Genomic DNA, 27,797 nt, shown 5'->3' with positions numbered 1-27,797 from the left:
AAATATTTGAAAAAAATTAAAATCAGCTAACACATTTATCAGCACTTGAATATGTTTAAGTTTTATTACCCTTGTAGAAATTTTACACTAGTATCTGCGTAAAGCCTCCTAGGCAGAGGGAGGACACCATACACAGATCTTACACACTAATAACAGTACCATGTTTGACAAAACTGTTTCTTGATTCAGTAAACCAAGCTTGGCAAACTTGTCAACTCAAGCTAAATGATTCCAACTGTAGAACACAAGTGAACTTATCACTTAGTAAACATTACAAATAATATTAAAATGTTACACAGACTTACAAAAATTCAGAATTTTCTCCTAAGACCATATATGTATACACAGACAGGTTCACAATATAGAAACCTGTACCTTACAGCACTCTTGAGGTTTTAGCAAAGCACACATTATAGACACATCCACCAGACAGTGCAATTTTATTGTGTAAGATATGAGTAATAGTGCACTTAACTCCAAGAGTCACATTCAAATATATCAAAGAGTACAATCAAAATACCCGGCTATTGCAATACATATTTTTTTTTAATAAACTAAATTGTGCAAGTACAACATTCTTAGTGTAAATAGATGGCAATTGATCTATAAGGATTCTAAACAGGGGGACATAGGGTGTACTGTGTAGAGTAATTCGCCTCTCCAAAGATGTGCATTCTAAAAGTGAAGCAAATGTCTTGGGTCAGATAGACACAGGCAGTGTTGCACAGCTCAATTTTATTACAAATCACAAATACAGTGAATCCTTAGACCTGCAGACGGTGAAACGCATGGCTCTAAAAGTCAGTAAGCTCTTACCAGGAATCACTTCTTGGGACAATGTAGTGTTTACAGTAAACGCCACGATCCTCCACCAAACTGAGCACAAACCACTGTTCCACAGTGTAGTTCAAAGACACGACCTTCGGTTTCTTAAAAGGGAAATTTAGACAAATTTAGGCATTTTGAAACCCACTGCTAGAATTTTAGGGAGTCTCTTCTGGTTTAAAGGAAAAAGATGCTGCAAATGGTGGATTATAAAGACCAAGTGGAGGTGAAAATAATTTTATTCAAGAAAATAAAATTTAGAAACTGATACTCTAAGAAATTTAGCATTTCATATCATCTGAGAATATATAAATGGAGAAATCAGTCTTTTAATGATTTTTAAGATGATGAAAAACATAAAAATACTATCTGGTAATAACTTAGGGTACCACCTCTGGAGGGGAAGATCCGGCCCATGTTAAATGGTAAGATGTCCCAGACCTACGGTGTCTCAAGGTGCTGCATAAACCTGCATCGGATACACGGAATGACTTCATTCCGTTAAATTTCAAAGTTTCCGGAACAGGGATCAGCTATTCTAAATACTGTCCCCACCCCTTTTTTTGTCCAGGAAATACCTTTCTAATAAAGAGTGTTTATTAGGATACCGTTTTCATTCATTGAATCTGGAAATGGGCAAAATACCAAACCTTTATCTCAGGTGTAAAGGTCTGACAATAAGTGAACCTGATGACCGACTGAAGACTAACAATTAAAACAGCTATTCCTGAAACCAGGTAACTACAAGAGTTTTGTCACTAACCAGATTCTTCAAAATGCAGCACAATGTTACTCCTATTTCTCACTTCGAGAGACTAAACTACTGGTCAAATCTTTTCCCTGATACTGATTTTCCACCTAACATAAACCAAATACTGACCAAATCAAAGACTAAAATCCCATTAAATTTCATCCTTTAAAGGAAGAACATTAAGATTCCACCTGTAAATCAGGTCTCAAAATTAATATTTTAAAATCCCCCACATAGGATTTGAAATTTATGTTTATTATTGTCTTCCCAAGTTTTCTAAAAAAAATCACTTTAAATCTTGCTTTGATGGCCTAAGTTTTCTTAAAAATAAAACAGATTTATAGGTTGTTTGAAACCTAATGGATTCTACTATTTCTGCTTGTTTTCTTCATTCAATAAAATCAAAATAAAAAGTTTTGGCCAAATAGTTACTGAAAAGTCCTGCTACCAAAAAAGTTTTAGGCTTTGTACGTAACCAGCCAACTACGTTCTTCTGGTTTTAAAAAAAATTATTAATTTAAATGTAAGGCTTCTTGTATTGCTGATAGAGAATTGTAGTGATGCTTTGTATTTTAAAAATATTTTTTGTGGGGCCTACTACATGCATCCCCCAAATGAAAACCAGCCTTCATCGTAAATTAGAGACGATGACTAATATCCACGAATTGGATTGCGTCTCACTTGATTGTTATTGGCTCCTACGGGCAACTCCCTAGTCCCGCCTTCATCCTCTTCATTCATGTTCTTAATGCCACCTTCATCAAAGGCAACTTTCCAAACTTAATGTTCAATAATTACCTCATCATGAGTGCACCCATTGTATTTATTCTTCTCATCCAAGGACAGGTAGCTTAATAGTGTTATTAAAAACCCTCCTCAAATTATATTGATAACGTACTAATTTCTGACAGAGTTTTTGACTTTGGGAAATCCCAAATATTTGCATTACTAAATGACCCTTTTGAAAGTTTATTGATACCAAAGTTTGTTTTTACAACCTGTAAACAGATCTGAGGGTTTGGACAATCCGTAATTATAAATTAACACTAAAATGCAAATTTGCCAAAACAGTGAAGATTGCTGTCTCAATAAGAAGAGAAATAAAAGTTGAAAATGAAGAAGAAAAAGAGGAAGGACAAATGCCATGCTATCATTGTACTCTGGCTCCAACGTCAAGTGTCCATCAGGAAGACAGGTGTAAACTGATGGCACACAATTTCTCCGTGACCAAGAAGTTTCCACCCACGGCAGCCCAACAGCAGGCAACATACGCAGTGGGGATAACGTCTAAAGAAAAATCTCTAGATGATTTTCCTTATGGGTAGAGTAGTTGAGAAGAAAAAGGTTCCTTTTCATTTGTAGTTTTGAGACAAAAACAGGAAAAAACAAAAAGGTTTCTAGAACAGACATAGCAAGTACTATTGAGGGGCTATAAAAAAAGTGGGGCTGTTTCTCCTCTGCTATAAAACTGAGAGAGGCGTTTCCCACAACACAGAGATATCAGAACACTTCTTATACTCCTTGTCATACAACTTTCATACCCCGAGATTTATAACTAAAAAAATAAGAATAAAACTGGGCTTACAGAAGGTGGCAGGTGAATGTACCAGCAGTTTTGGACTGTTGATTATTGTCTAGCCTTTTGCTACAAGTCTCAGGAAGCAGAAAAAAGATGAAGCTTGGGCAACGGGAGATACAAAGTACTGGGCCTTAGAAAGTACTTTCTAAGCCTTCTGGATGTGGCCATAGATTTTCCCAGTTGATTTTTTAAAAATTATATTTTTAGTTCAATACATAGCTCTAAAGCAGGGTTCAGTGTGGTGTGCTCTACTCTGAAATGGTTATATACAGATGGTGTGGTAATGGTACTAAAGATTATTTGTCAACTATCCTTTTAAAGAAAAACTAGAATTGATGGTATTTGTTAAAATGAGCAGTGCCACAAAACAGAAATGAACATGGGAAGTACTGAACCACAAACATTTAGAGTTGCAGGCATAAACACACTGGCAGAACATGAATACAGCCACCACTATTTCTATAACACTGAAACATTTCAGATCTGTTTCTGACGTTTAAAACACAGAGCTGCATCATATTCAAGAACTCCTCCCTCCAGCCCTATTTGCCTGACACATATGGACAAATCAGCAGAGTTAAAATAAATCTGCAAAAGGCTCAGGACAACATGAAAATTTTAACCTTAATATTAGTAAACCCTTAGAATACTTACAAATAAAAAAACACAATAAAACACACACACACACACATATATAAACCAGTGCAATAAGAACTTTAGACAAGGGCAGTGCATCTCTGGTTTGCAAAAACCATATCTGTAGCTTAATTATAACACATTAACTCTATTCTAAGTGATGGTTTGATTTTGATTTTACATCCAGTATTTTATACACATTTTATATGTAAGGTCAAAACTTGAAAAACCAATATAACAGTAACAATTCTCTATCAGTAACAAATTCCTACTTTAATTCTATATTGCACATTCTTTCAGTGTCTACTGTTAAACTCTTCTTACTGTAAATAACAGACAACTATACCTGTTGCTCTTGTAGAAATAAATTATCTTGAATAAGTGTTCAGATTTTCCTTTCTTGACAAACCAGAATGGGAATGAGTCCAGCTTTGCTAGTCCAAAACTATTTTAAAGAGAACAGCTGCTTTATGTGGCATAGATCTTGGAAGTGGCATGTTAAACACAAAATGCTGTGTTTATCAATCACTTCAGTTTCGAAAAACATTTCTATGCTCAGAGTGTTTAAAACTAACCGTTTTTTTAAACCACCAAATATTCCCTAAAGAGACTAACTGTATCCTTGACTGGTCTACAGCACTGTTTGGAAAGTGGACGAAAGCTTCGGGTGAAATGGAGCATAACACAAATGGCATTAAATAGGTCATCTATTTCACATAAAATAAAATGACTAGCACCTCCTTCCTGCTCCCAGGTGAAGGGTCCCTATAGGCCACATGACACACAAGTCATTATGGTAAGTGTCATCCATACAGTACCGAGAAACCATGACATAGAGGGACCCCATCTACAGCCTTACGCTCAAGGCTACTGTGTGAAAGTGAACTGAAGTGCGCACGGGGAGACAGAGGCAGGTGTAGGTCCAGGAAGGTCCTTACAGAGGGTGTGGGGACACCTTTCAGGGACTCTCCTGCATCCCGTCCTCTGTTTCCAGCTCTGCCAACTGCCTCCTAAGGATATTGACTTTCGCTTGTAATTCTTTGTTATATTCAATGATGTTAACCATTTCTTCGTAGGCTTCATCCAAATACTTCGAGGTTCTGTTCCAACGTAGGAAAATACCTATTGAATCCGGAAATGGGAAACAGAAGGAAAAAAAATATATAAAATGGCTTAACATTATATTCGTGGATAATACATAAGTCCATGTATTATACATTCTTTTGTTCACAGCTCACATCTGTGCTTTATTCTGTTCTAAAATACATAGGAATCTTGAGGCACTGAAAAGAATGCAATTGTGTCCAAGAATTACTACATATAGTACATGATCATGATTCTTCACAAAATAATCAAATAGATCAAGATACCATTCTGTGATATATTCACGAACACAAGCTGTTAATTTACAATGCCATAAACTTTTCAGTTTTGCAATACAAATCATTTGTTTTTACAATTACAGAATTTTATTTGTAATTGTCCTTTCAATAATTGTCCTTTCATTATGGACTAAAAAGAGATATTTTCTCCTCTGCAAAGACCTATGTTGACTATATTGTGCCAAAATAATGCTTTAAAGGTATTTAAATAAGAAGGCACAAAAACTCTAGGTTGCCGCACGTTAGTTAGTAGCTGGCAAGCTCACAAAGATTTTATGATTAGTTAAAACACTTTTTATAAACCAACCTGTCATGGGCCCTAAGGAGCCCTTCTATATGTGCCCAAATCCTACTTTCTATCAGAAAGAGAAAACAGAACCATAACATTAAAGACTCACTGACCCATGCTAATTTTTCTATTATCTGAGCCTACTATTCTTCAACACAGGAATTACTTAATATTAATGGTTAGCTGTGATTTTAAGGCTAGAGGGCAGTCTCATTCAATGCACACACCAACCCAGGATTTTACTTAATATAGAATTTCTCCCAGCTTTAAGTCACAGAGGCACTAAACACACGCTGAAACGCTGAAACACACGCTGAAACCCTAGACTCACAGGAATTCGTCCATACAACAACCAGGCTTTCCTTCCATCACATAATCCCTAAACTCCCAGTGGGGTTTGGCACAAGCTAATTAAATCATCCTTCAGGCCATCCAGTCCCTGATTTGGCATTTCTCCCAAACGGCTGGTCTCTCATTTCAGTGATAAAATGTGACACTGGCTTTTAGGTGAATTGTCCCAGAAGTCTAAAACAAGAAGCATGGCTGTTAACCTCAGAAGTGCAACCTGAAACAGAGGGAAACGGCTAATGGTAGAAATGCCAGGAGGAACAAGAGCTGACGGCTGGCGTCCAGAGGAGACAGACGCTGACTCGCTCTCAAACCAAGAAAGCAAAGAGATCTGAGACCCTTTACACAAAGGGCGAATAATTTCCTACACAGAAACTGCCTTTGAGGGCACGACATGGCAGAACATGGTGTAACAACTGGCATTTATGGTCATTCAGTTTAATTTACCAAACAGCTACTATTCTTGCGTGTACACTTTATGCTGCTTAATACAAACATAAAGAAATATGGGCTTAATAACTTCAAAATGATTAAAGAGAAATGGTATTTTAGAATCTTTGTTTAATAAATTTTAGATAGATTTTTCTTAAAAACAAGCTACTTAAGAGGATAGGCTTCAGTAGTCTGAAAACTTAGTGTAGGTAAGAAACCTACTTTAGAATAGATTTGAAAATTAACTGTGGAATTATTATTCAGTCTGAACAATGATATATCTGCATTACTGCATCGGTGGCATTTTGTGTCCATTTACTGCAATGACTAGCCATGCAACCCTTCCACAGAATCTAACACAAGATCCCTGTCCTTAATAAACAAAACAGACAGAAACCCTCTGGGAGGAGTTTACAATTTACTCACGTCCCAACTACCTACCAACTCTTTTATGCAAAAAGTAACGTATTTCTCATCTAGGAAAAATAACCAACATAAACAGCAGTCTGTATTGAATACTCACTGCTAATTTCTCCAGTGGGGACTGAAACAGAAAAGTACGACGAGGTGACTGACATTAAACGCAGAACCATGCGCACACGGAGAAAACAGTGGCGACTGCACACGGCCTGAGGGGCACGTCTAGCTCACCATCTTCAACTACGAGCAGCAGCCGGACTCACAGGCAGCCCACTCAGCACACCTGATCGCTAGAGAGCTTGCAAAGAATTCGTGGTTTACCTTCCCACAGCTGAAGGCTCTGCGGAGCAACTGAAGGCCAGATGACGAGGTTGTTGGCTTCAAAGAGAGGATTGGTGAATTTACTCAGCTCACTGGGCCGATTGACCCAGGACCAGAGAGACATGGTTTTCTGCTGCAGCTTCAACTTACATCTGATCAACAAAGAAAATGGCCATTAAAGCATTGTAACAACCACTATTAAATGATCCTTTTCATAGGACAGTTTCTTCTCTTTATCTGACAGCAAAGAGAACCTAAGACCTTTTTTTTTTGAGACAGGGCATCATTCTGTGGCACAGGCCAGAGTGCAGTGGCATCATCATAGCTCACTGAACCTCAAACTTCCAGGCTTAAACGATCCTCCTGCCCCAGCCCAAGTAGCTGGGACTACAGGTGTGCACTACTATGCCCGGCTAATTTTTTCTATTTTTTGTAGAGATGGGGTCTCACTATGTTGCTCAGGTTGGTCTCAAACTCCCGGCCTCAAGTGATCCTCCTCCACCAACTCTCCAAGTAAGTGGGACTACAGGTACAGGTCACCATCTCCAGGGTCTATGCTGCTCAGGTTGGTCTCAAAGTCCTGGTTTCAAGCGATCCTCCTACCCTGGGCCTGCCAAAAAGCTAGGATTAAAGGCGTGAGTCACCACACCCGGCCAAGATTTTTAGTTGAGAAACAAATTGTTGTAAAATAAAAATATCTGTCAAAAAATTCAATCAGCATTGTAACTCTCAACAACAACACAAAGACTGTTTTACAGGCTTCCAATAAGCTGACAAGAAAAATAAAACAAGAAGCTGGTCATGTCAGGTTTGGTGTCAAACCTTAATCCAGAGAATGTTACTGTATGCAAAAGTCCCTTGTTGTATGTGGAATTGTATTTTAATTTAAAATCGCTAAGTATAAAAGACTTTCTAACTTTGTTTCTGAGAAGCCTAGAATCTAAAGACACAAAAGTTGTATGTATTTAAAATGAAAACTCAGGCAAATCTTTCACAACCCCTCATTAAGAGCCTGAGTAACTGCTTCTCTATGTTGAGCACTCTCTGCCTCTTCCACTTCTTCCCTTGCCCTTTTTCCATCTGGAGCAAGGAAAATAAACTTTTCCTTCTTCCTATCCTAATCCTTGTGTGAGAAATCTTTCTCCACCCACAGCGTGAGCATTCCCACTGTGAGTTTTCCATTCTTACAATAAACTGTTAGAGAAGGAAAGCAGGCTGGCACACTTTAGAAAAAAATAAATGTTAACACAGATCGAAACATAGTTCTGAGTGTAGTTAACAGGTGTAACACTACACAGTGGTGCACACCTGTGGTCCCAGCTACTCGGGAGGCTGAGGCAGGAAGATAGCTTGAGCCCAGGAGTTGGAGGTTGCCGTGAGCTATGATCACGCCGCTGCACTCCAGCCTGGGTGACAGAGTCTGGAGACCCTGTCTCAAAAAAATTAATAATTAATTAATTAATTATTTTTAAAATTTACTATTCAACTAAATAATGCTGGCTACCAACAGTGAGGCAAACCCTGCCTCCCCCCAGCAGCAGCCCAGAAGACTAGGGGGTAAGCACCTCTAAAGCACTCCACTGCCGTGACTCTTCTAAATAAACCGACACGCTGGGTCGTGTCTGGGCTGTGAAGTGAGATGGTCACCCTGGGCCTGAGGACAGCACTGAGTGCAACAGACAGGTCTAGAGCAGGGGCAGGAACACCTGCACCCTAGGCCATATTTTTGGTGACCGGCTGGCTGTGTGTCCTGGGACAGGTCGTTTACCTTCTCATGATATTTCTCAAATCTGTAAAATGAGATGGAGGGCAAACCTGAATTATAAATACAGGCTTCTTCCAGACGCAAAACACTATGATACTACATAAAGTAATTAACACTTAAAACAGTCGCCCCATTTATTCCAAGCTTTTAAGTCTGTGTGGGGGCTGATTTTAATCTAACTGAACAGAGTCTGTGTCATGCTCTCACCTAGTATCTGACTGGCTCAGGATAAGAATATACTTTATGTGATTTAATTTACACATCACTGTAACCGCTCCCTTCTTATAAATAACATTAACATAGAGCCAAATCCTGGTTCTATATTTTTGTCTCTTTTTTCAGGTCAGACAGGATCTGTGCTGGTGCATAACAAGCTTAGAGGGACGCTCATCTCACACCGAGTGTGAAAACCCCGTCCTCGTGCCTATCAACTACCAAAGTGTCCTCAACCCTGGGCTCTCTTGCAAAACGACCAAAACAACTAAAAAGGAAATGTCCCCAGGTGAGCAGAGCACTCACTTTTCACTTTCATTGTTGCCCAGAAACGTTCCAAACTGGGAGGCATAAGCGTGCTCAAACAGCATGATGAGGAAATGCTCGTTAAATTCGAAAGAGCACGGGAACTGACGCAGAATCTGCCACACGCAGTCCAGGAAGAGCAGAAACACGGGCGCCTCCCACTTCTGCTTGCTGCTGCAGTAGGCCGACTGCGCGCAGCGCTGCTGGAATGGGTGGCCGGCCTGGGGAAAAGACAGACACGTTCTGTCAACATCGTTTCACACAGTTACAATAACATTGTTATTAACTGGAGCATCATATATATAGTTAGAGTAGCTGCTATTTTAGATGAACGATTTCTTGGTCTAAAATAAACACTTCGCCAACTAAGGAAAAAGACACAACTTTCAAACCTTTCACAAGGCTGCGCAGGTGAGGCATGACTTCAGGAACTGCAGCTGTCCTTGGGACAGCAAGTGGGAGAACAATGCACTTAAGTAATGACTAACTTACAAAATAAATCTTTCTAGGTCTGTAAAATTTAGAGTAAAGTCAAAGAACATAAGTTCTTAAGACACAAAACAAAGGACAACTGTCAACTTCTATCTATCTATTATATTTTTTTGAGACAGAGTCTCACTTTGTTGCCCAGGATAGAGTGAGTGCCGTGGAGTCAGCCTAGCTCACAGCAACCTCAAACTCCTGGGCTCAAGTGATCCTCCTGCCTCAGCCTCCGGAGTAGCTGGGACTACAGGCATGTGCCACCATGTCTGGCTAATTTTTTCTATTTATATTTTTAGTGGTCAAAGTAATTTCTTTCTATTTTTAGTACAGACAGGGTCTCGCTCTTGCTCAGGCTGGTCTCAACTCCTGAGCTCAAACTGAGCTCAAACGATCCACCCGCCTCGGCCTCCCAGAGTGCTAGGATTACAAGCGTGAGCCACTGTGCCCGGCCCACCTTCTACCTATCTAAAACACCATAGATTGTGCTGCAAGCTACCTAAGCCTCATCACTAACGAAAGACAAACATGGGACTCTGGGAGACAAACTACAAGGTCAGCTCTGATATTAAATCTTTAATTGCATTTGGAAAAAGTTATTGTCTTAAAGAGATCGTTGTAAATGGTTTTATATTACAGATACAGGTGTCCTTAATTACCCTCTTCTCCCAAAAAGAACTGGAAGAGTTTACCAACTACTGACCAAAATAAATTTAAGAATCATGTGGCCCGCCTGCCCAGAACCCAAGTACTGACCTTCCCAGAAATCACACACTACTGGGTATTTCATAGACCTGCTTGTCTTTGGGTCCTCACACTATTTTATCTGACAAAGATATTGCCACAAAAATATTACAGTGGTTAATGGGATTTTGATACCCATTAAAATGGTAATATATAAATAAGTCAATCATACTCATTATTTGTTTACTATTTTACCATGAGGAATATAACTGAATAGACTTTCACCAGATATGGAAGGTAAATTTAGGATGGTCTGACTTAAAAACAGAGATAAAGGTCAGCTGTCAGGCAGGGTAGACATGGTATATACATAAGAGCATTTATACATAATAAATTTGAATTATAACTAGAACAGCTAGAAATTATTTTTTTTTAATTTTTACCAGCAGTGTGTCTGCTTTCAAGATATATCTAAGCATTCATTTTCAATCACAAGTATTTACTAAGTTACACAGTGAACACACATTCGTAAAGTAATGTCTAAGTTGGAGGATTTCCATCTGTTATGAGACCTTTATTTTAGTCGTCATCCAACATTATGTGAGAGCACTGTGTTGTGTTCTAGGGATAAACAGATGAACAGGCTGTGGTTCCCTGACTTCAAAGAAGTCACATATTTGGGGGTCTAGTTCAGGAAACAGGACACGAAGAAAATGGATCAATCTTATCTGTGAAGGAAGTTAAGGTCTCAAAGACTTCATGAAAGCAGTGACATTTAGCTAGATCTTAAAGAAAGAGGAGGATTTCACCTGGTTAGGGAAGGGGTGGGATGGGACAAGATGAGCAACGGGCACAAAGTGCTAAAGGACATGGCCTTGTAGCTACAGCCCCACTCCCGGCCCCATTGCTGATGCCTTTATCTCTTACCAAGACTAAACTTCTAGAGACTAGACTATGTTTTCCGCTATTTGCATTTCCCTACATGTAACTCAGTACAGCCAACAAGAATCTGTTAAGGGAATGAGGTATGAGGTGCCAAGTCAACAATACAGGCAAAGAAAGATTCAGAAATGAAGGCAAGATATATTAATTGCCCTGCAGAAAATTAAACATACAATTTAAAAATTCTCATCAATTAAAATTTCATGCATTATGTCAGCTACCACCAACCAGGATGACAATACCAATTGCTAGCAGTTCGTCTGCATGTCAAGTAGCCATCTCACCTGTAGCCACTCTCTTTCTATCAAGGCCTCAAAACCACGGATGGTCCTGCTTCTTGGTTCCAAGATGATCTGGGCCAGGGAGGTCACCTGAAGTGTGGAATCAATTCCTTCTGTCCCGTGAACCAGTATCGATGCTCCTTCCCTGATAGGAAAATGCAGAGTACAAATGGGATACTGCCAACATGGTCAATGAAGTCTGTCAACAACAGGCATTTATTGAGTGCATATTTTGGACTTCCGCACTCTGCTCTGTACCAGCAGAGTTTAGAGTCTAAATAAGGCATGTGATAGATGAGAACTTCTCTTGAGAAAAAATAAGACTTTCATGAGTCCCAGATCTCACATGGTAAGAATCCTTTTAAGTTGTAACAAATTTCATAGAACTTTTTAGCTAAATTTTCACTCTGTTTACAAAACCTAAAAGCAGTCCTTATCACAGAAGGTACCTACCTTTTCTGCTTTAATAGTTGATTAAAGCCTTTTCTCATCAAATCTCTAAGCATACACTTTAAGTTATTTTTCTCACTGGATTCTACCTTTCCATCATCAGCTAACTATGAAGACACCTTCAGAAAATACAATCAAGCTGGCAAACAAGGCCTGAACCACACTTTGAGAAGATGAAAACAGGAAAAAACAAAACAATAAAACTGTCAATCTAGGCCAGGAGCAGTGGCTCACACCTGTAATCCCAGCACTTTGGGAGGATCACTTGAGCCTAGGAGTTCAAGACTAGCCTGGGCAACATAGTGAGACCTCATCTCTACAAAAAATTTTTTTAACTTATCCAGCAGCGGTGGCATGAGACTGTAGTCCCAGCTACTTGGGAGGCTGAGGCAGGAGGATGACAGAAAGCTATGTTTGTGCCACTGCACTCCAGTCTGGGCAATACAATGAGACCCTGTCTCTTAAAACAAACAAACAAAACACAATACTGTTAATCTAGAAAGTTAGTGGCAATGATACCACTGTACCATGAGACTTACGAGGTGTCGGGGATCCCATTATTCTAAAGAGAATGGAAGAAAACATCAAAACTGAATTAACTACATCTTTTCCCCTCCCCTTCTTCCACCCATTTTTATTCAAAATACAATGAAGAAAATTTTGAAATAAAGACAAACACCCACATAAAAAGTTTCATGTTTGGTTATCACTGTCAATTCTTTTCCCATGTACATATATACTTTACATAGCTACAATAAAGGTAACTTCCTGCTATTTTCACTTTCTTTATGGACATTTTACCATGTTTCTATGTCATCTTTAGAACTATTATACTAATAGTTACAGGAATACTTCGTTTTATAAGTCTAGACTTCACTTTATTGTGCTTTTTAGATACTGCGTTTTTTACAAATTGAAGTTTATGGCAATCCTGTGTCAAGTAAGACTACTGGCACCATTTTTCTAATATCATGGGCTTACTTCATGCCTGTGTATCACATTCTGGTTATGCTGACATTTGTTACACTGTAGACAAGATACTTAGCTTTTTGTCTTCTGCTGAATTATTTGGAGGGTCTTAATTTAAAAATAACAAACCCCCTAAGTCACCTACAGTTGGCTTAACAATTCCATTCTTAGGATAAAATTTAAGGACTAGGATCAAGGGTAGGAGCAAATACTTAAAGACTTCTGATATATAATGAATATATATCTTGATTATCTGTGGGATATTCTGAATTTAATTCAATTAATTTAAACCCTATTTTTACATTTTCAGCAATTAATTATAAGGGCAAATTTTTATGGAGGTGTAAACAATAAGCTAATATATTAATAGATCAGAAAAGGGAACCCAAACATGGAAAAATAAACCCAAATCCTGAAACTGCATGACAGTCTGGAAGCCCCGTTGAAGATGGCCAGCCTACACTGAACAAAGGTGGAGATAATAAAACTGCTCTGTGCCTAGGGCTGTCTTATCTGCATCATCTTGTTATTGCCGATGAAAACTTAAACAATGTGGTGATAAATGTTTATTACAATTCATGTTTCATAAGAAAACAAAAGCGGCTGTACTAATAATGTAACGAGAAATCTGGTAAACTCGGGGTTAAAAAGAAACAAAACCCTCAATGATGTTAATACTCTGTGGTTTCCTTGCCACAGAACCTTGGTCTTTACTTCCCATATTTTATTAGAGGAGTTAGTTTCACCTAATGCCAAAAAAAGAGCAATGGCAGCCTGGTCACCCTGACCCCACGGGACATGACCTGCTCTCGGTTCTATCACTAACTTACCACATGATCTCACCAACCCATCTCTTATCAATTTCTCTCTAACCATAAAAAATTACTTACATATTTCCCTAAGGAAGCATCAATAAAACAAGTTAAAGTCTCAAAAGTGCCATCCAACTATGTGCTGATGATACTTATACCTACCTATTGTTTCGGTAGGAATCCCCTTCTTAAAAAGGGCATTCTAAGCTTCTGCCACAATTTATACCAATCCTCTGCCTCTGCTCAAGTCTTCTGCCTCAAGTCTCAAGGATTAGCAACCTTTAACTGAGTGAATAAACTAAAATCACTTCATATACTCCACATCACTACCATTAGGCTTTCTCAACTTGAGACCCAGACACGACGGCATGTATGAAGTAGTTCGTAATGTCTGAGAGATGACAAAGGATCATTTGGCTGTGTAACAAAATTACATGCTTCCTTTCATTGATATTTCTAAAGTAAGGAGGTAAATTTGGTCCTCTGAGAAGAAATTTAAAAAACTTGCTTTCACTCTTTTTCACAGCTTAAGAGAATTGGTAAAATAATAATTTAAGGATTTTATGGGAAAAAATAGTTGCTTTAGTAATTAAAAAATCGGTGTCATAGAAGATGTGTATATGTTCATGGTTCACATTCATTCAACAAACATGAATTATCCATTAAACACCAGACTCTACGCTCATAACTCATCAATAACTGAATGGTGTTGGCAATCTTACATTTAACAAATGATCTGATCATGAGATATGACAGGCACAAACTTAAACATCGTCTATAAACACGTGTCTGGTCTGGATAAGAATAAGTCTAGTTATCAGCGCGTGTGCCATTCAGGAAGGCTGAAGCGCACTTTACCTGTCGATGCACTGAGCCGCCAGGCAGGCGGTCGTCAGAATCTCTTTGATGTGCGTCAGCCAATTAGAGGCCTCCAATTTACTGAGCCATCGGTCCATGTTATGTGCTTGCTCATTACAAGCTTCCACAAGCTTGATTAAGCTCTCCTGAAGAATATGGTATCTTTTAAAAATAAGAAAAAGAAAGTAAAAATATTAAAAAAGAAAACAGGATGTAGAATGACAAAGGAAGAAACCAAATCAAAAATTCAGCCTCCAATATGTCCAAGAGCAAAAGTAGTTCAAAATATTAATACTCTAAAAATATTTACCCCACTGTACAGTAACTTCAGGATTAAGGCTTGAAAAACTAATATTTAAACATTGTTGCAAAGATGCTTAAAATGCCTATGGTGGTAACCTGTTCCTCATCTGAAAAATCCAGTTCACATAGCTGGATTATCTGAGGAGGAGAGAGGGCCAGAGCCCTGCAGTCTGTGATAGATTGCATCTGCAATACTATTCCCACCGATCTAACGCTACACCTGGCACCATCAGCAGTGATACCCCAAACCAGCTTGGATCCCACTGTTTTTTAGCTCCAGCTCCCTCCCACCCACCCAGAAACACTCAAACACTTCCCACTTAAAGCATAAACAACAGACTGTACAGGCTGAGAAAACAGGAGGAATACGTTTTGGAGATCTACTGTACAAGATGGTGACTACCGTTAATAATGGTGTATTGTAGACTTGAAAACTGCTAAGAGCACAGATCTTAAATGTTTGCCACACACAAATAAGTATGTTCACCAACAGATAGGTTAATTAGCTTGATTTAATGTCACAATGTATGCATATATCAAAACAGTACATTGTACATTATAAATATATATATTTTTTGTCAATTAAACCTTGGTAAAGCTGACTCAAAAAACCCCGAAAAACCAAGACACAGTAAGATGTCCAGCCAGTAACTGACCCTAAATTAATGTGCAGGTTCATTTGAGCACTTTGATCTTGAGGACAGCTAAGGACTTACCCACTCTAATTAGCTTCAAATAAGAGTCCTAAATACATTTTATCAATCTATTCATGTACCGAAGGGCACTTGGGTTGTTTCCACATCTTTGCAATTGTGCATTATGCTGCTATAAAAAAAAAACGGTGAACTAATACTTCTTGTGTTAAGATGGAACTAGAGACCATTTTTCTAAGTGAAGAATGGAAAGACAAACACCACATGTACTCACCATTAAACTGGAACTAATTGATCAGCATCTATGTGCACATATGGAAATAACATTTATTGGAAATCAATCAGGTGGGAGGGGGGATGACGGGATGGGTAAATGGATGATGGGCACATTTATAACTTTGGCTCAAATGTTATAAAAGCAATTTATGTAACCAAAATGTTTATATCCCCATAATATTCTGAAATTAAAAAAGAGAAGAGGAAAAAAGAAGAAAAAAGTCCTTACTATCTCTGGAATCTTTTACCTCTCAATGGACTTATGAATTCGCCTCCACTGAGGATAATGAGCTTCTTGTTCAAAGCCGCCTCCTTTGGCTCTGGCTTGCTGAGCCACGTTCAGAGAGCGGGTGTCGATGATGTAGCCCCGCTTTCCCGCCCTGAGGGTAGCATTTATGAGCTTCTCATCTTCCTTGCACCTCCTCCCATTCGTGCCAGTGAGGGGCTGGCCACTTCGCATAATTACCTTAAAGCATAATACAGGGGAAAATTCAATAGCATCTGCTTTTAAAGCTTCTGAAAACAGAAAGAAATTAGCTGAATTGAGGTATCTGAAAAACAACTGTGTGACACTTTGGAGATGGATATGATCTGAAAACAAGAAAATATTGGCATATATTGATAATAGTTAATAACTGTAAAATAGATAAGTCTTGTACTTTTACACAATTTTTCTTCCTACTACCTCAAATACATCCACATGATAAATTATATCACCTCTTTATTTAAGATCAAATACGGTAATTCATTTAGTCTGGGAATCGAATACCCAGTAGTCCTGGCCCTGTAATGAAGACAATGATGGCCTATGAGCCAAAAAAACTAGACTTCAACGATACACACATAGGGTCGGCAGGTTTTAGCAAGAATTATAAATAGACAAGGCACGGAACCAATGGCAAAATTTAAAAGGTCACACGCTATTCTTCTCGTTTGGGGAATCATTTTCAATACTTCAAAAGGTGCTTGTCCATTATGTATTCTCCAGTGGCCTCCACCACCCTTTTCAGAATTCCAGACTTAACCATCTGTCTCCAAAGACTACCCTACCAACCATATATTTTGAAAGATGTGCTTTGGAAATCTTTTTTTAAAAAATCATTATCTATTATACTAATCTCTTCCCTAATGAATGGTTTAGAGTTATTTCAAGAGACCATCATTATATACTATTATCTTAGCTACCCTGACCTTTAATATGACCAAGAAAGGTTACCCAGAGGATGACAATGGTTACCTTTCAGACAGCACCTACCATTCAAATAGATACCACACTATATTTAATATCAGTTGTTAAAATGCTTTATAATAAATCCTTCTGAAGAGCAATTCTACTGAGCAAGCCTGATGCTAAAGTAGCAATTTGTAAAGTATCTTTCTATCCTAAATATCCATTTCTTGACATATTACCAGGAGTAAAAAGGAAAATGGAAGATAGCTGTAACTCATCCACTAATTTATTAATGATTTCAAAATGAGAAGCAGAGTTTATTGACTGACAAAATGAGAGGGGAGAAAGAGATTTAGAAAATACTTGGGAAATAAATACACAGTGAGCCCTTGCCTATTTAATCTTGACTCCTGTGTTTAGAAAGTTGTGACTAAATGACATTTGTCACTCTTCTCACTTTGAAAATAAAAATGTCTGCTCAATTCACCTTTCACACATTATTCTGGGCAGAGAAATTTCTCATTTTTCTACCTTAAGAACGTTGCTGTAGCCGGGCGCGGTGGCTCACGCCTGTAATCCTAGCTCTCTGGGAGGCCGAGGCGGGCGGATTGCTCAAGGTCAGGAGTTCGAAACCAGCCTGAGCAAGAACGAGACCCTGTCTCTACTATAAATAGAAAGAAATTAATTGGCCAACTAATATATATACAAAAAATTAGCCGGGCATGGTGGCGAATGCCTGTAGTCCCAGCTACTTGGGAGGCTGAGGCAGGAGGATTGCTTGAGTCAGGAGTGTGAGGTTGCTGTGAGCTAGGCTGACGCCACGGCACTCACTCTTAGCCTAGGCAACAAAGCGAGACTCTGTCTCAAAAAAAAAAAAGAACGTTGCTGTAAGCGTTATACACACACTAGCTCCCTTTGTACGGTGTCCTGAAGATAAATCTATCTGGGCTTTTCTAAGGTTGAGAAGGATCGTGGAAAGAATTCATAGTCTTATCTTCAACACAGAAGACACCCTATTCATGATTCTCTGAAGTGTACATGAAAGAAGTCCTAGTTGGAGAGACCTGGCCAATCACTACAATGAACAGGTACATAGAAAAAGGGACACTTCTAAAAAAAGCAGCACAACTCTACACTTACCATTCCATTTTTTTTATGATAATAGCTGAGTACTGGGAAGCGCCCTCCATGTCGAAATGTAGCTACCTTCCGAAGAGCTTCATCATCAACAGATTTGGGCACTATGACGATGGGTGGGTACGAGGGACAGACAGCAAATTCCTTATTGACATAGCTTAGCCTCCACTCACTGGTCTGAAAAACACAAAATATTTCAAAGCTAAGCAAGTAGCTCAATGTAAAAACCTGAAAAATTTAAAAAGACCTTAGAGATCAACTTTCACTCATGAAGAAGCCATTTCTCGGGAATTTAATGGAAGGATATCTAGTCTACAATTAAATATCTCTAGAAAAAAGGAGCTCCATTCTGTGTTGCTAGCTATCACTAGTTCCTAGAAATTTCTTCCTCTTGAGCAAAACCTGTTGCCCCATAACTTCCTATACTGGCTTTACCATGATTTCAGACAACACAATGCAAGTTCTCTATTTCACATGGCATCCTAACAAGTATTTGTAAGACACATGTTTGCTCACAGTCTTCTATTCTCCAAATTAAATATATTAAGTATATCCATGGTTACAATTGCCAACATCATCCCATTTGCTCCTTTCTGGGTCTTTTAGTTTGTTAGTGGTCCTCTTAAAGTATTGCCCAAGTAAGACTAGAATACACCAGATAATACTAACCAGAACAGACCAGAACACACCTACTGCCTACATCAAATCCTTTGTTCCTTTCTTTTATTTAAAAAAGGAACAAAATGTAGTAAGATTGGTACATCTTTCTTAAAACAAAAATGACTCATTACTAAGGAAGGTTACATAGGAGTCAATGAAAAAATTTCTAATACAGTTGACGATTTATTTTAAACATCAGAACTGAAACCGCAAAAAGCTTTTTACAGTAAAAAAAAAAATCAAATTTCAACATGTTCCTGTAAATTTGAGTTGGCCAAACATACCAGCCATAGTTTACAGGAGGATAAAGCTAAAAAGTATGTTAGATGAACTATAAGAGTATTATTTTTAAAATGCTTTTATAAGATAGTTTCAATTTTTTTTCACTTTTTAAAGTTATTTGTTACCAATTTTAAAAGATAGTTTCTAAAAGATTACAAAAAAAAGTGGTTGTCTACTTTCTGCTGATCCATCCCAAAGCCCTTCCCCCAAAAGGCAATCATTTCCTACATTTTTAAATGGCATTTACTTTAATTTCATTAAACATTACATTGGTATTTCCTGAGTTTTCACTATTGCATGTTATTTACTGATTTCCTGCTACTCTAGATAAAGATAGGACTCTCCACCGATCTGCAATGCCATACTGTCACACTGTAAGTTTCCAAACGTACAGGGCTCTCTATTCAAATATACAAATTGCTTAAATAATTAACCTAAACCCAAAAGGAAATACCTAGTAGAAAAGAGTACTGAATATAAGTAAAAGTAAACATAGGTAGGATCTCTTAATGTGAAAAGATGTAGGAATTTTGCATTATTTCATTAGTAATTTTATTCTCAAAAAAGTTAATGCAACTTTAGGCTACCTTAAAGTATTAATAATATTAATAGTTCCAAGCTACTAAATGTTATGGGTACCATATTTTAAGAAAAATGACACATTTCTCAGAATGCAGCTTTGTCATTGAGCAACGTATGAATGCATATACTTCTTTTTAGCATGGATGAGTCAGCTTCACCTTTCAACTTTTCAAAAGGAAGTGATCATTTTTACAAGCACAGTGAGGTGACGGGTTATTTCTCATTACCCATAGTTCTCAAAAGGTAACTCACAGCTGAGGAGTAGAGCTCGAACTCCTGCTCAGGAAGGAACGAGTGCCAGCCGTCCTCTACCACCTCAAACATGGGCCGGTAGAAGAAAGGGTACATCAGAGTGATGGAGTCCAGGGTAGACAATGCCTAAGGGCAGAAAGAAAAGACAGAAAGGAAAAAGGAACATACCACAATTGGAAACACATTCTAACTGATGGATTGGTTACTAAGCAAATATGGCCTAATAATGATGGGTACCCAATATGTCTCTCTAATATTATACTTATCACTCCATACAATTATAGTCCCACTGAAGCTAATTTCCATGCTTCCAGCATCTAACAAGGTGCCTACACAAAACATACACTTAATAAGTGTTGACTGAATGAGAACAAAAAGATGTACACACTAATTCTACAAGAAAAATAAAATAACTCTCCTTGACACGACTGAATAAAGCTTAACGAAAAGGTCCAAGTATTGCTGGGGATCAGAGAACATATATGGTTTTTGGTTAGTCAGTAAGGGCTTGGCTCAATATCCAGTTATTAGCTATATAAATATATGTAAATTATTTTAAGTCAAGGTCTCAATAAAAAAGACTGACATAGGTTAGTGGCCAATAGTCAGACAAGAGTCAGACTGCTGGACTCAAATTCCACATCCGAGCTGTGCAACAGTGGTTAAGTAACATAATCACTCCACACCTCAACTTCCTCGACTATAAAATGGGGGGAAGTGGCGGTCCCTACTTCATAGGGTTGCTGGAGCATTAGGAGATATATTGTATGTAATAGGCTTAGAACAGCTCCAGGCACACAATAAAATCTAAAATAACTTATCTATTTACATGCTTCATATGTGTAGAAACCTCATCAATGTTCAATTCCTCCCTTCCTAGAGTGATATTCCATTTGGTGAGGTGTCATCCTGTCTTTCTGCTACACTAACCCATTCTCAAGTTGGGAAGATAACTCTACTGTCCCAAAATGAGCCTATATTTCTCTGGAGCACTTAAATTCTGGGTAACAGACAAACCAGGAAAGCCCGACTAGACAGGAGGAACAGACACAACATGCTCCACCACCTGGCAGGTTCATCCCTCTGGCAGGTGCTCATGAAGAGTATGTCCATGGCTGGACAAGACGGGCACCAGATCAATTAGCACAATTCATGCTGCAGTAATTATGAAGACTCACCTGTAGGTGAGGAGGTAAACCGACAGCACGCTACTGGGAGGCGACAGTCTCAGCAGCAAACTGAATGGACTCTCAGAATGCAGTTACCACAGAGGGTCAGGTCACAGGACCAGGATCGCAAAAGCACAGGCCCATGATTCATTCAGTAATAGACTGGACGTATACCTCAGCAGTTTAACACAAACATCTCCACCCAAAGTTATTTTTCTATCTGTCTATACATCATGAAGCCTTCCCCCCACCAGCTCATAAAATATGGAGTAGCATGGCTATAGAATCCATTATCCACTTCTATATACACACATGAATATATTTTTTGCCCCTTCTATATCGTCTGTGGCTGCCAATCACACCAAACAGAAGCAGAACAGTCAGATATGGATGTCTGGCGTTGGTCAGAGCTGCCATCGGTCAGTGCCAGCACTATTTTAAATGCAAGTCAGCAGCCACTCTGATGGCAATAAGCACTTATATTTTGACTTGCAGTTATCAGTAGAGATGGGTCTTTTCCTTTAAACACATTGATGCTCAGAGAACTGAAAACTTCAATTCTACTCAAATTTCTAGGAATGCATTACAAAAGATATACTAGCATACTCAAAAAAAAAAAACAATTCCAAGTCTAGCTGCTAATCTGGCAGAAAAGTAGATTCTGTGCTCAATTAGCCCTCACTAGTGGTTTTCAACGTCTCTAAGGAAGCCCTTAGAGGGCAGGTGGGAAAGGTCAAATCAATGAGGGCTTCCCCCCAACTCAATACCTGCTCATCATAACATACAGAAACCAATTCTAACTGTATGTGCTTTCCCGGTTTAATAAAACAATGAAAATTCCATAAACCCATTAGAATACAATTCCACGGAATTCCAAGCAATTTATGGAATTGGGGTTACTCCTGTAAAATGAGTAACAGTAAATGCTGCTGTAAGTCAGTAACATCCCACTACACTCACAGAGCAGTGAATCAAAGTGAGGCTTTTCCTACCAGTCTTCAGTATCTGAGTCAGAGAACATGACCAAATATCTAATGAAGAAGCATCAGAGCATACAACCCATCAGATTTTGCCTCCAAAATACTTACCTCAATGGAACTGGCTATATTCAAACATTCCTCCATTCCAGGAATATCCAACTGTATAATTCGAAAATCTTTACATTTTATGATGATGGTACCCAATGATCCCACGAATCTGTAACAAATTACAAATCATGCTTAGAACACATATATTCTGAACTTCAAATATATGATTATGTCTTTGAAAAGAGAATGTAGTTGTAATCACTATCTTGTGTTCAACTTTCGTCTCCCTAATTAGTCTAATTAGGAGACAAGTCTGCATCATTAAAATGGGAGCTGTAAATTATTTATAATATATGTATTTTTTAAAACTTCAGATACATAAGGTAATTCACATTTGTCTCATTCTTTTAATGAAAATTATTTAGGGTCTTACTTCAAAGAATATTTTAAAAATTGTTTAACATAAAATGATAAAAAATACATACCACACTAACACCAGTCAATGATAGCTATATTACTATGAGACAAAGTAAGTAATGGGGAATATTACTACCAGGCATAAAGGCTTTTTATAATGCCAAAAGAGTCAATTCATCAATAAGACATAACAATCCTAAATGCATGTGCACTAATAACATTGCTTCAAAATAAAGCATAAAGCAAAAACTGACAGAACTAAAAAGGAGTTACTCCATAATTATAGTCAGAGATTTCAATACCCTTCTCTCAATAATAAATAGAACAAGAAGTCAGGAAACACTGAAGACTGGAACAACACTAACCACCAGTTTGATCTAATATTCTTCCACCATAGCTTGATAGTTTTACTCTTCATTTTTCGGTCTTTAATTCCTTTGGAGTCTACCTTTGTTTTAAGTGTGATAAGAACCCAACTCTGTCTTTCTCCATAGAGCAAAACAAAGAGATACCATTTCACAATCTTCAGAGTGGCAAAACTTAGAGAGACAATAACACCAAATGTTGTTAAGAATCTAGAGCATTACGACTCTCCTACACCATGGTGGGAAAGCAATCTGGAATAGTCACTTTGGCAAGGAATCAGTTTGTGAAGTGATGTCTGACTCACTTCAACAGCTCAATCCTGTCCCAGGCACAATCTCAGAGAAACTCTTGCACAAGATCATAATGGGACATAAAAGAGTGTGTTTATCAGAGTTGTCTGTGATAGCAGGGAGTTGGGGGTTATCTAAAAGGTCTGATAAGTAAAATGTTTTAGCAGTGAAATGAATGTACATACAGCAATATGAAGACATCTTGAAAAAGAGTATTGAGTTAAAATACTAAGGAATAGAACAAGATCTACGACATACTCCCAATCAGGTAAATTAAATTCACACACGCGTCGTGCACACACCCACATACAACAGTGCTATTTTATAACAACACTTAACATGGTTGCCTATAGGGATTGTGGATGAAGTGGAAAATGGGAGTGAAAATTAGTATGAAGAATAAAATAAAAAACAGAGAAACCTTTCAATGAATCAATCATGAAAACAACGAGTCATCAACTAAGTAGAATTAACTTTCTGAATCTGAGATCCATAAAAAAGAACAACAGGTATAATTTCAAAACTTGTGCCAGGCACAGTGGCATGCACCTGTAGTCCCAGCTACTCAGGAGGCTGAGGCGGGAGCATAGCATGAGCCCAGGAGTTCGAGGCTGCAGTGAGCTATGATCATGCCACTACACTCCAGCCTAAGTGTCAGAGTGAGACCCTGGTTCTTAAAAAAAAAAAAAAAAAAAGCAACTTGTGGACAACGTTGTGTGCTGAAAGGATCAAATAAAATGATGTAAGCAATGTATATAAGAGTGAGACTTGCAAAGCATTATTCAAATATAAGTTACCACTCGATATGAAAGGGCTTCTCTTCCTCTTATGTGCCAGAACTGAGGTCCAGAGAGGATAAGAAGCTTGCCCAAGGGCACCTGTCTAATAGGAAGCAGAACTAAATTCATCCTTAATGAGACTTTCTCACTCACCCCATCTACGATTCACTAGCAAGGCATGGCAGCTCAATCTTCAAAATACATCCCAAATTGGACTGCCTGTGACCATGCTACTGCTTCCCACTAAGTCACCCACCGTCAGCTTTTATGTGAACTACTCAACAGTCTCCCAACTGGGACTGCTGCTTCCACTCTTGACCCTCTGCGATCCACTTTCTGCTAGCAGCCAGAACCATCTTCTAAAAAGTCTACCAGCTGCTACTTCCTTGCTTTCAACTCTCCAAGGGCTCCCATGACAAGCAGCATGGCCTACGAGTCCCCCCAACCCCAGCCTCTCCCCCCCAGACCCTCCCTCTGCTCACTGCTCTCCAGCCACACTGGCCTCTTTGTCTTCCCTGCACAGGCCAACCACATTCCTGTCTCAGGGCCTTTGCATACACTGTTCCTCTGGCTGGAATGCTCTTCCTCCCTTCATTCAGGTGTCACTTACCTATCCAAATGTCACCTGTCTTCTCTGAAATCCTCCAGGTATTCTCTATCATCTCCTCTTCCTTTATTTCCCTTCCTGGCACTTACTACCTCACATCGTCATATGTATATTTACTTGTTGATTCATCTGACTGTCCATCTTCTCCACTAGTTCCTAAGCAAACTTAGTCACCACGGCTTTCACAGAGCCCAGACAGTGCTCAGCGCAGAGAAGACAGGTGGAAGTAAATAGATCTTAAAAGCAACAACTAAGCAATCTGACCACTTCACCTGTGCCCTTTCCACTACACCATGCTGTTTCCCAGGAAAGGTTAAGCATGTGTACAGTTTGTCATTTCTCCCCTAATAAAAGGTCCATGTCTTACATGTCTTCTTTATGCCCTACAAAGCCCAGCACCTTGTAAATGCTAGGTAAATATGAAGAAATGAATGAATGAAAAGTAACCATCAAAAGAGGTAAATAATAGCACAGTCATAGCATTGTTAAGGGAAAAAAAAAAAAAGAGGTAAATAAGAAAGAAAAGAGAGTTGATGGTCATACAGAGACTATTAATTTGCATTATTGGCACCACTGACCATTCAGTGGTCAATCCTTCTATTTACTATGTGTCTAGAGGCATTTTGAAGGAGATAAAAATGAATCAGACGTGAGTCCTGGCTTCAAGAGCTAATATATATGTACCTGTTAAAATGCAAATTTGAATATACTCTTATGAAAAAAGTATAATTAAAGAGCTGCAGAATTTCAAGGTGAGAGGAATTACTTCCAGTTATGGGACTGACATAAGAATCCGTGAAGGTGGCGGCAGCGGAACTGGTTAAAGTGAACACTGACAGAGGGGTAACAGGGAGATGGCAGCCTATCAACTCCTGAAAGACAAGAACTGTTAATATATTTTAATCATCTTGGTGTCTTTAATGCCTCACAAAATGTCTGGAACATAAAGGCACTCAATAAATGTTTAACGAACTTGGGAGAAGCAAGGCATTCCAGTAGAAGAAAGAGGTCAGTAAAATACAAAGATGAGAGAATTCAGGATGTATACGAGCAATAATAAATAGTGAGGACTGGCTAGTAAAAAGGCTTCGTGAAAGGAAACGCAAGAAGGGTTCAGGAAAAGGAACGGCAAGAAACAAAGTAGGTTAGGGCCAGAACATGGACTGCTATGAATGACAGGTGAAGGGGTTCAGACTTTCTATATCGTGCAGGCCATCAGAGACCACCGAAAACTTTACACAGGAAAAGGTGATTTGAAGTGTCTAATACGAGACCTCTGCTCGAAAAATAAATAAATCTACCACTCAAACTGCTCAAAATTCTACCATTAGAAAATAGTTTAAAGCATATCCTCTCTAGGAATTTTCTTAATATCCAATTTCTCCTGGGAGGCAATAGAAAACATTGCTGTGATTCTACTATACTTTAGCATAAATTGGATAATCAATTTGCCTTCTCCTGGCTAGAGTACACAGGGCCACTGAGGAGATGGGAATTTTGACTGCAGATGAAAGTGTAACTTTTTTACTTTGAGACACTGCCTTGGAAAGATAAAAAGTCTGGAGTACAAAAAAAAAAAAAAAAACGTTAATTATACCTTTCCTTGAGAGCCAACCCTGTTTTTTCCAAAAGCAGAAGGAAAGATGAGGCAAGGACTGGAGCAGGGCTGGGCTGGGTGGCTCAGGCCTGTTCTACCAGCACTTTGAGAGGCCGAGGCAAGAGGATCTCTTGAGACCAGGAGTTCCAGACCAGCCTGGGCAACATAGCAAGACCCTGTCTCTACAAAAAATTTAAAAATTAACCAGGTGTGGAGGCGCACACCTGTGGTCCTAGCTCCGAGGCTGAGGATCCCTTGAGCCCAGGAGTTTGAGCTACGACAGCGCCACTGCAGGCCAGCCCAGGCAACAAAGCAAGACTCTGTCTTAAAAGAGAGAGAGAGAGAGAGAGAGAGATGAATAGAAGACATTATAACCTTCCTCAGTGGGAAGAAGTGCTAAACTGATAACCCAGAAGGTAAGAAATAAGTATAAATATGACTAACTGAACATTTTTGAGGAAGAAAACGTGGGTTCGTGGCATGTAGACACTCCTAACTACATAATGAGCTCTTTGAGTTTTCCTCCAAGAGGTAAATAAAGACTTTGCCTAAATCACATCCAATCACAACTTCACGAGCTGTGATTGACAATCAGTTGCGATTCAAAGAATATGATGGGGCAAGAAAAAGAAATTTAAAAAGAAAATGAAAATTCACCCAAATGGTGGTATGCACCAACATGATTATCAGGACGGTAACCACGTGATTACCCTGAGCACCAGGGCCAGACTGAGCAGAACCCAGGTATCCCATCTGGACGGCTTTCTGCTTCCTAAAACTCCTCAACCCAGGCCACAGACGGATCATTTTGGAGGCTTACTGGGACGCAAGGAAAACACAAGGAAGCGTGTCCCCGGGACCCCGCCGCAGGACTCCGGAGGGATGGCACTCACCGCTTGTCGATGGCGTCGATGTTTGAATGGAGGAGCCACAGCTCCTCCGTGTTGTCCTGCCGGGAGGACAGGATCAGGTGGTGGCCGGTCAGACACAGCGTGCCCTCGACGGCCGGATAGAAAGGCCGGTGCAGCACCACGTTGTCCACCCGCGGGGTCTTGATCAGCTCCGCGAACTCCATGTTCCCCCAGCGGCCGGGGCCAGGGCACCGCCCAGCGCCGGAGGAGCGGGGCGGTTACGCCGCCGCAGCGCAGAGAGTGACCCGCGCCGGGCTGGCCGGAGGGGCGGGGCGGGGCCGGGCGGGGAGGCTGGGCCCCGCCCCAGGCCGGGGTGGGCGCGGCGAGGCCTGCAGCCCTCGACACTGGCCGCGGGAAGTCCCGGGCGGGGGCTGGGCCAGGCCCGGCGTCTCTCCCGCACCGCCCGGTCGCCCAGGCCCAGGCCTCGGCCGCAGAGAACGCCCGCCGCTGTCACCAGGGCACCCGATCGCGCGTGGGCGGACTGAAGGCAAGAGGACGAGGCGGCCGTAGGGCCAGCTTCCAAGCCCGGGCCGCTAGGGACTCCTGGCGGAAGTAGCTGCTCGCGGGGCAGCGC

General features: G+C 39.6%; 1 protein-coding gene and 1 non-coding gene across 3 annotated transcripts; both read right to left on the bottom strand.

Moving 5' to 3' along the window:
- Positions 1 to 34: 34 nt before the first annotated feature.
- Positions 35 to 27,797, bottom strand: MTMR9 (myotubularin related protein 9). Of its 2 annotated transcripts, XM_012752977.3 has the most exons (11): positions 27,206 to 27,797; positions 22,317 to 22,425; positions 20,060 to 20,185; positions 18,287 to 18,460; positions 16,224 to 16,441; positions 14,744 to 14,905; positions 11,658 to 11,799; positions 9,268 to 9,488; positions 6,984 to 7,135; positions 4,730 to 4,913; positions 35 to 929 (listed from the first exon to the last, which is right to left on the bottom strand). In XM_012752977.3, exons 1-10 carry the CDS (start codon positions 27,385 to 27,387, stop codon positions 4,750 to 4,752), a joined length of 1,650 nt encoding a protein of 549 aa, XP_012608431.1. In that variant the 5' UTR covers positions 27,388 to 27,797; the 3' UTR covers positions 35 to 929; positions 4,730 to 4,749. The 2 variants fall into 2 exon arrangements, with proteins under 2 accessions (XP_012608431.1, XP_012608430.1); XM_012752976.3 differs by having other exon boundaries at positions 35 to 4,913; positions 27,206 to 27,796.
- On the bottom strand, positions 9,090 to 9,191 carry LOC142864301 (small nucleolar RNA U13). The gene has a single exon (XR_012914826.1). It is a non-coding gene; the product is annotated as a small nucleolar RNA U13 (small nucleolar RNA).

The sequence above is a fragment of the Microcebus murinus genome, chromosome 24, assembly GCF_040939455.1.
Source record: "Microcebus murinus isolate Inina chromosome 24, M.murinus_Inina_mat1.0, whole genome shotgun sequence".
Lineage (NCBI taxonomy): Eukaryota > Metazoa > Chordata > Mammalia > Primates > Cheirogaleidae > Microcebus > Microcebus murinus.
This window is presented reverse-complemented; position numbering and strand designations above follow the sequence as displayed.

Coding starts and splice junctions, on each gene's coding strand:
- MTMR9 (XM_012752977.3), bottom strand. CDS start 27,387: ATGGAGTTCGCGGAGCTGATCAAGACCCCGCGGGTGGACAACGTGGTG. Junction 16,442..18,286: donor ATCATAAAAAAAATGGAATG/GTAAGTGTAGAG, acceptor TTATGCTTTAAG/GTAATTATGCGAAGTGGCCA. Junction 9,489..11,657: donor TAGAAAGAGAGTGGCTACAG/GTGAGATGGCTA, acceptor TCTTTTCCCCAG/GCCGGCCACCCATTCCAGCA.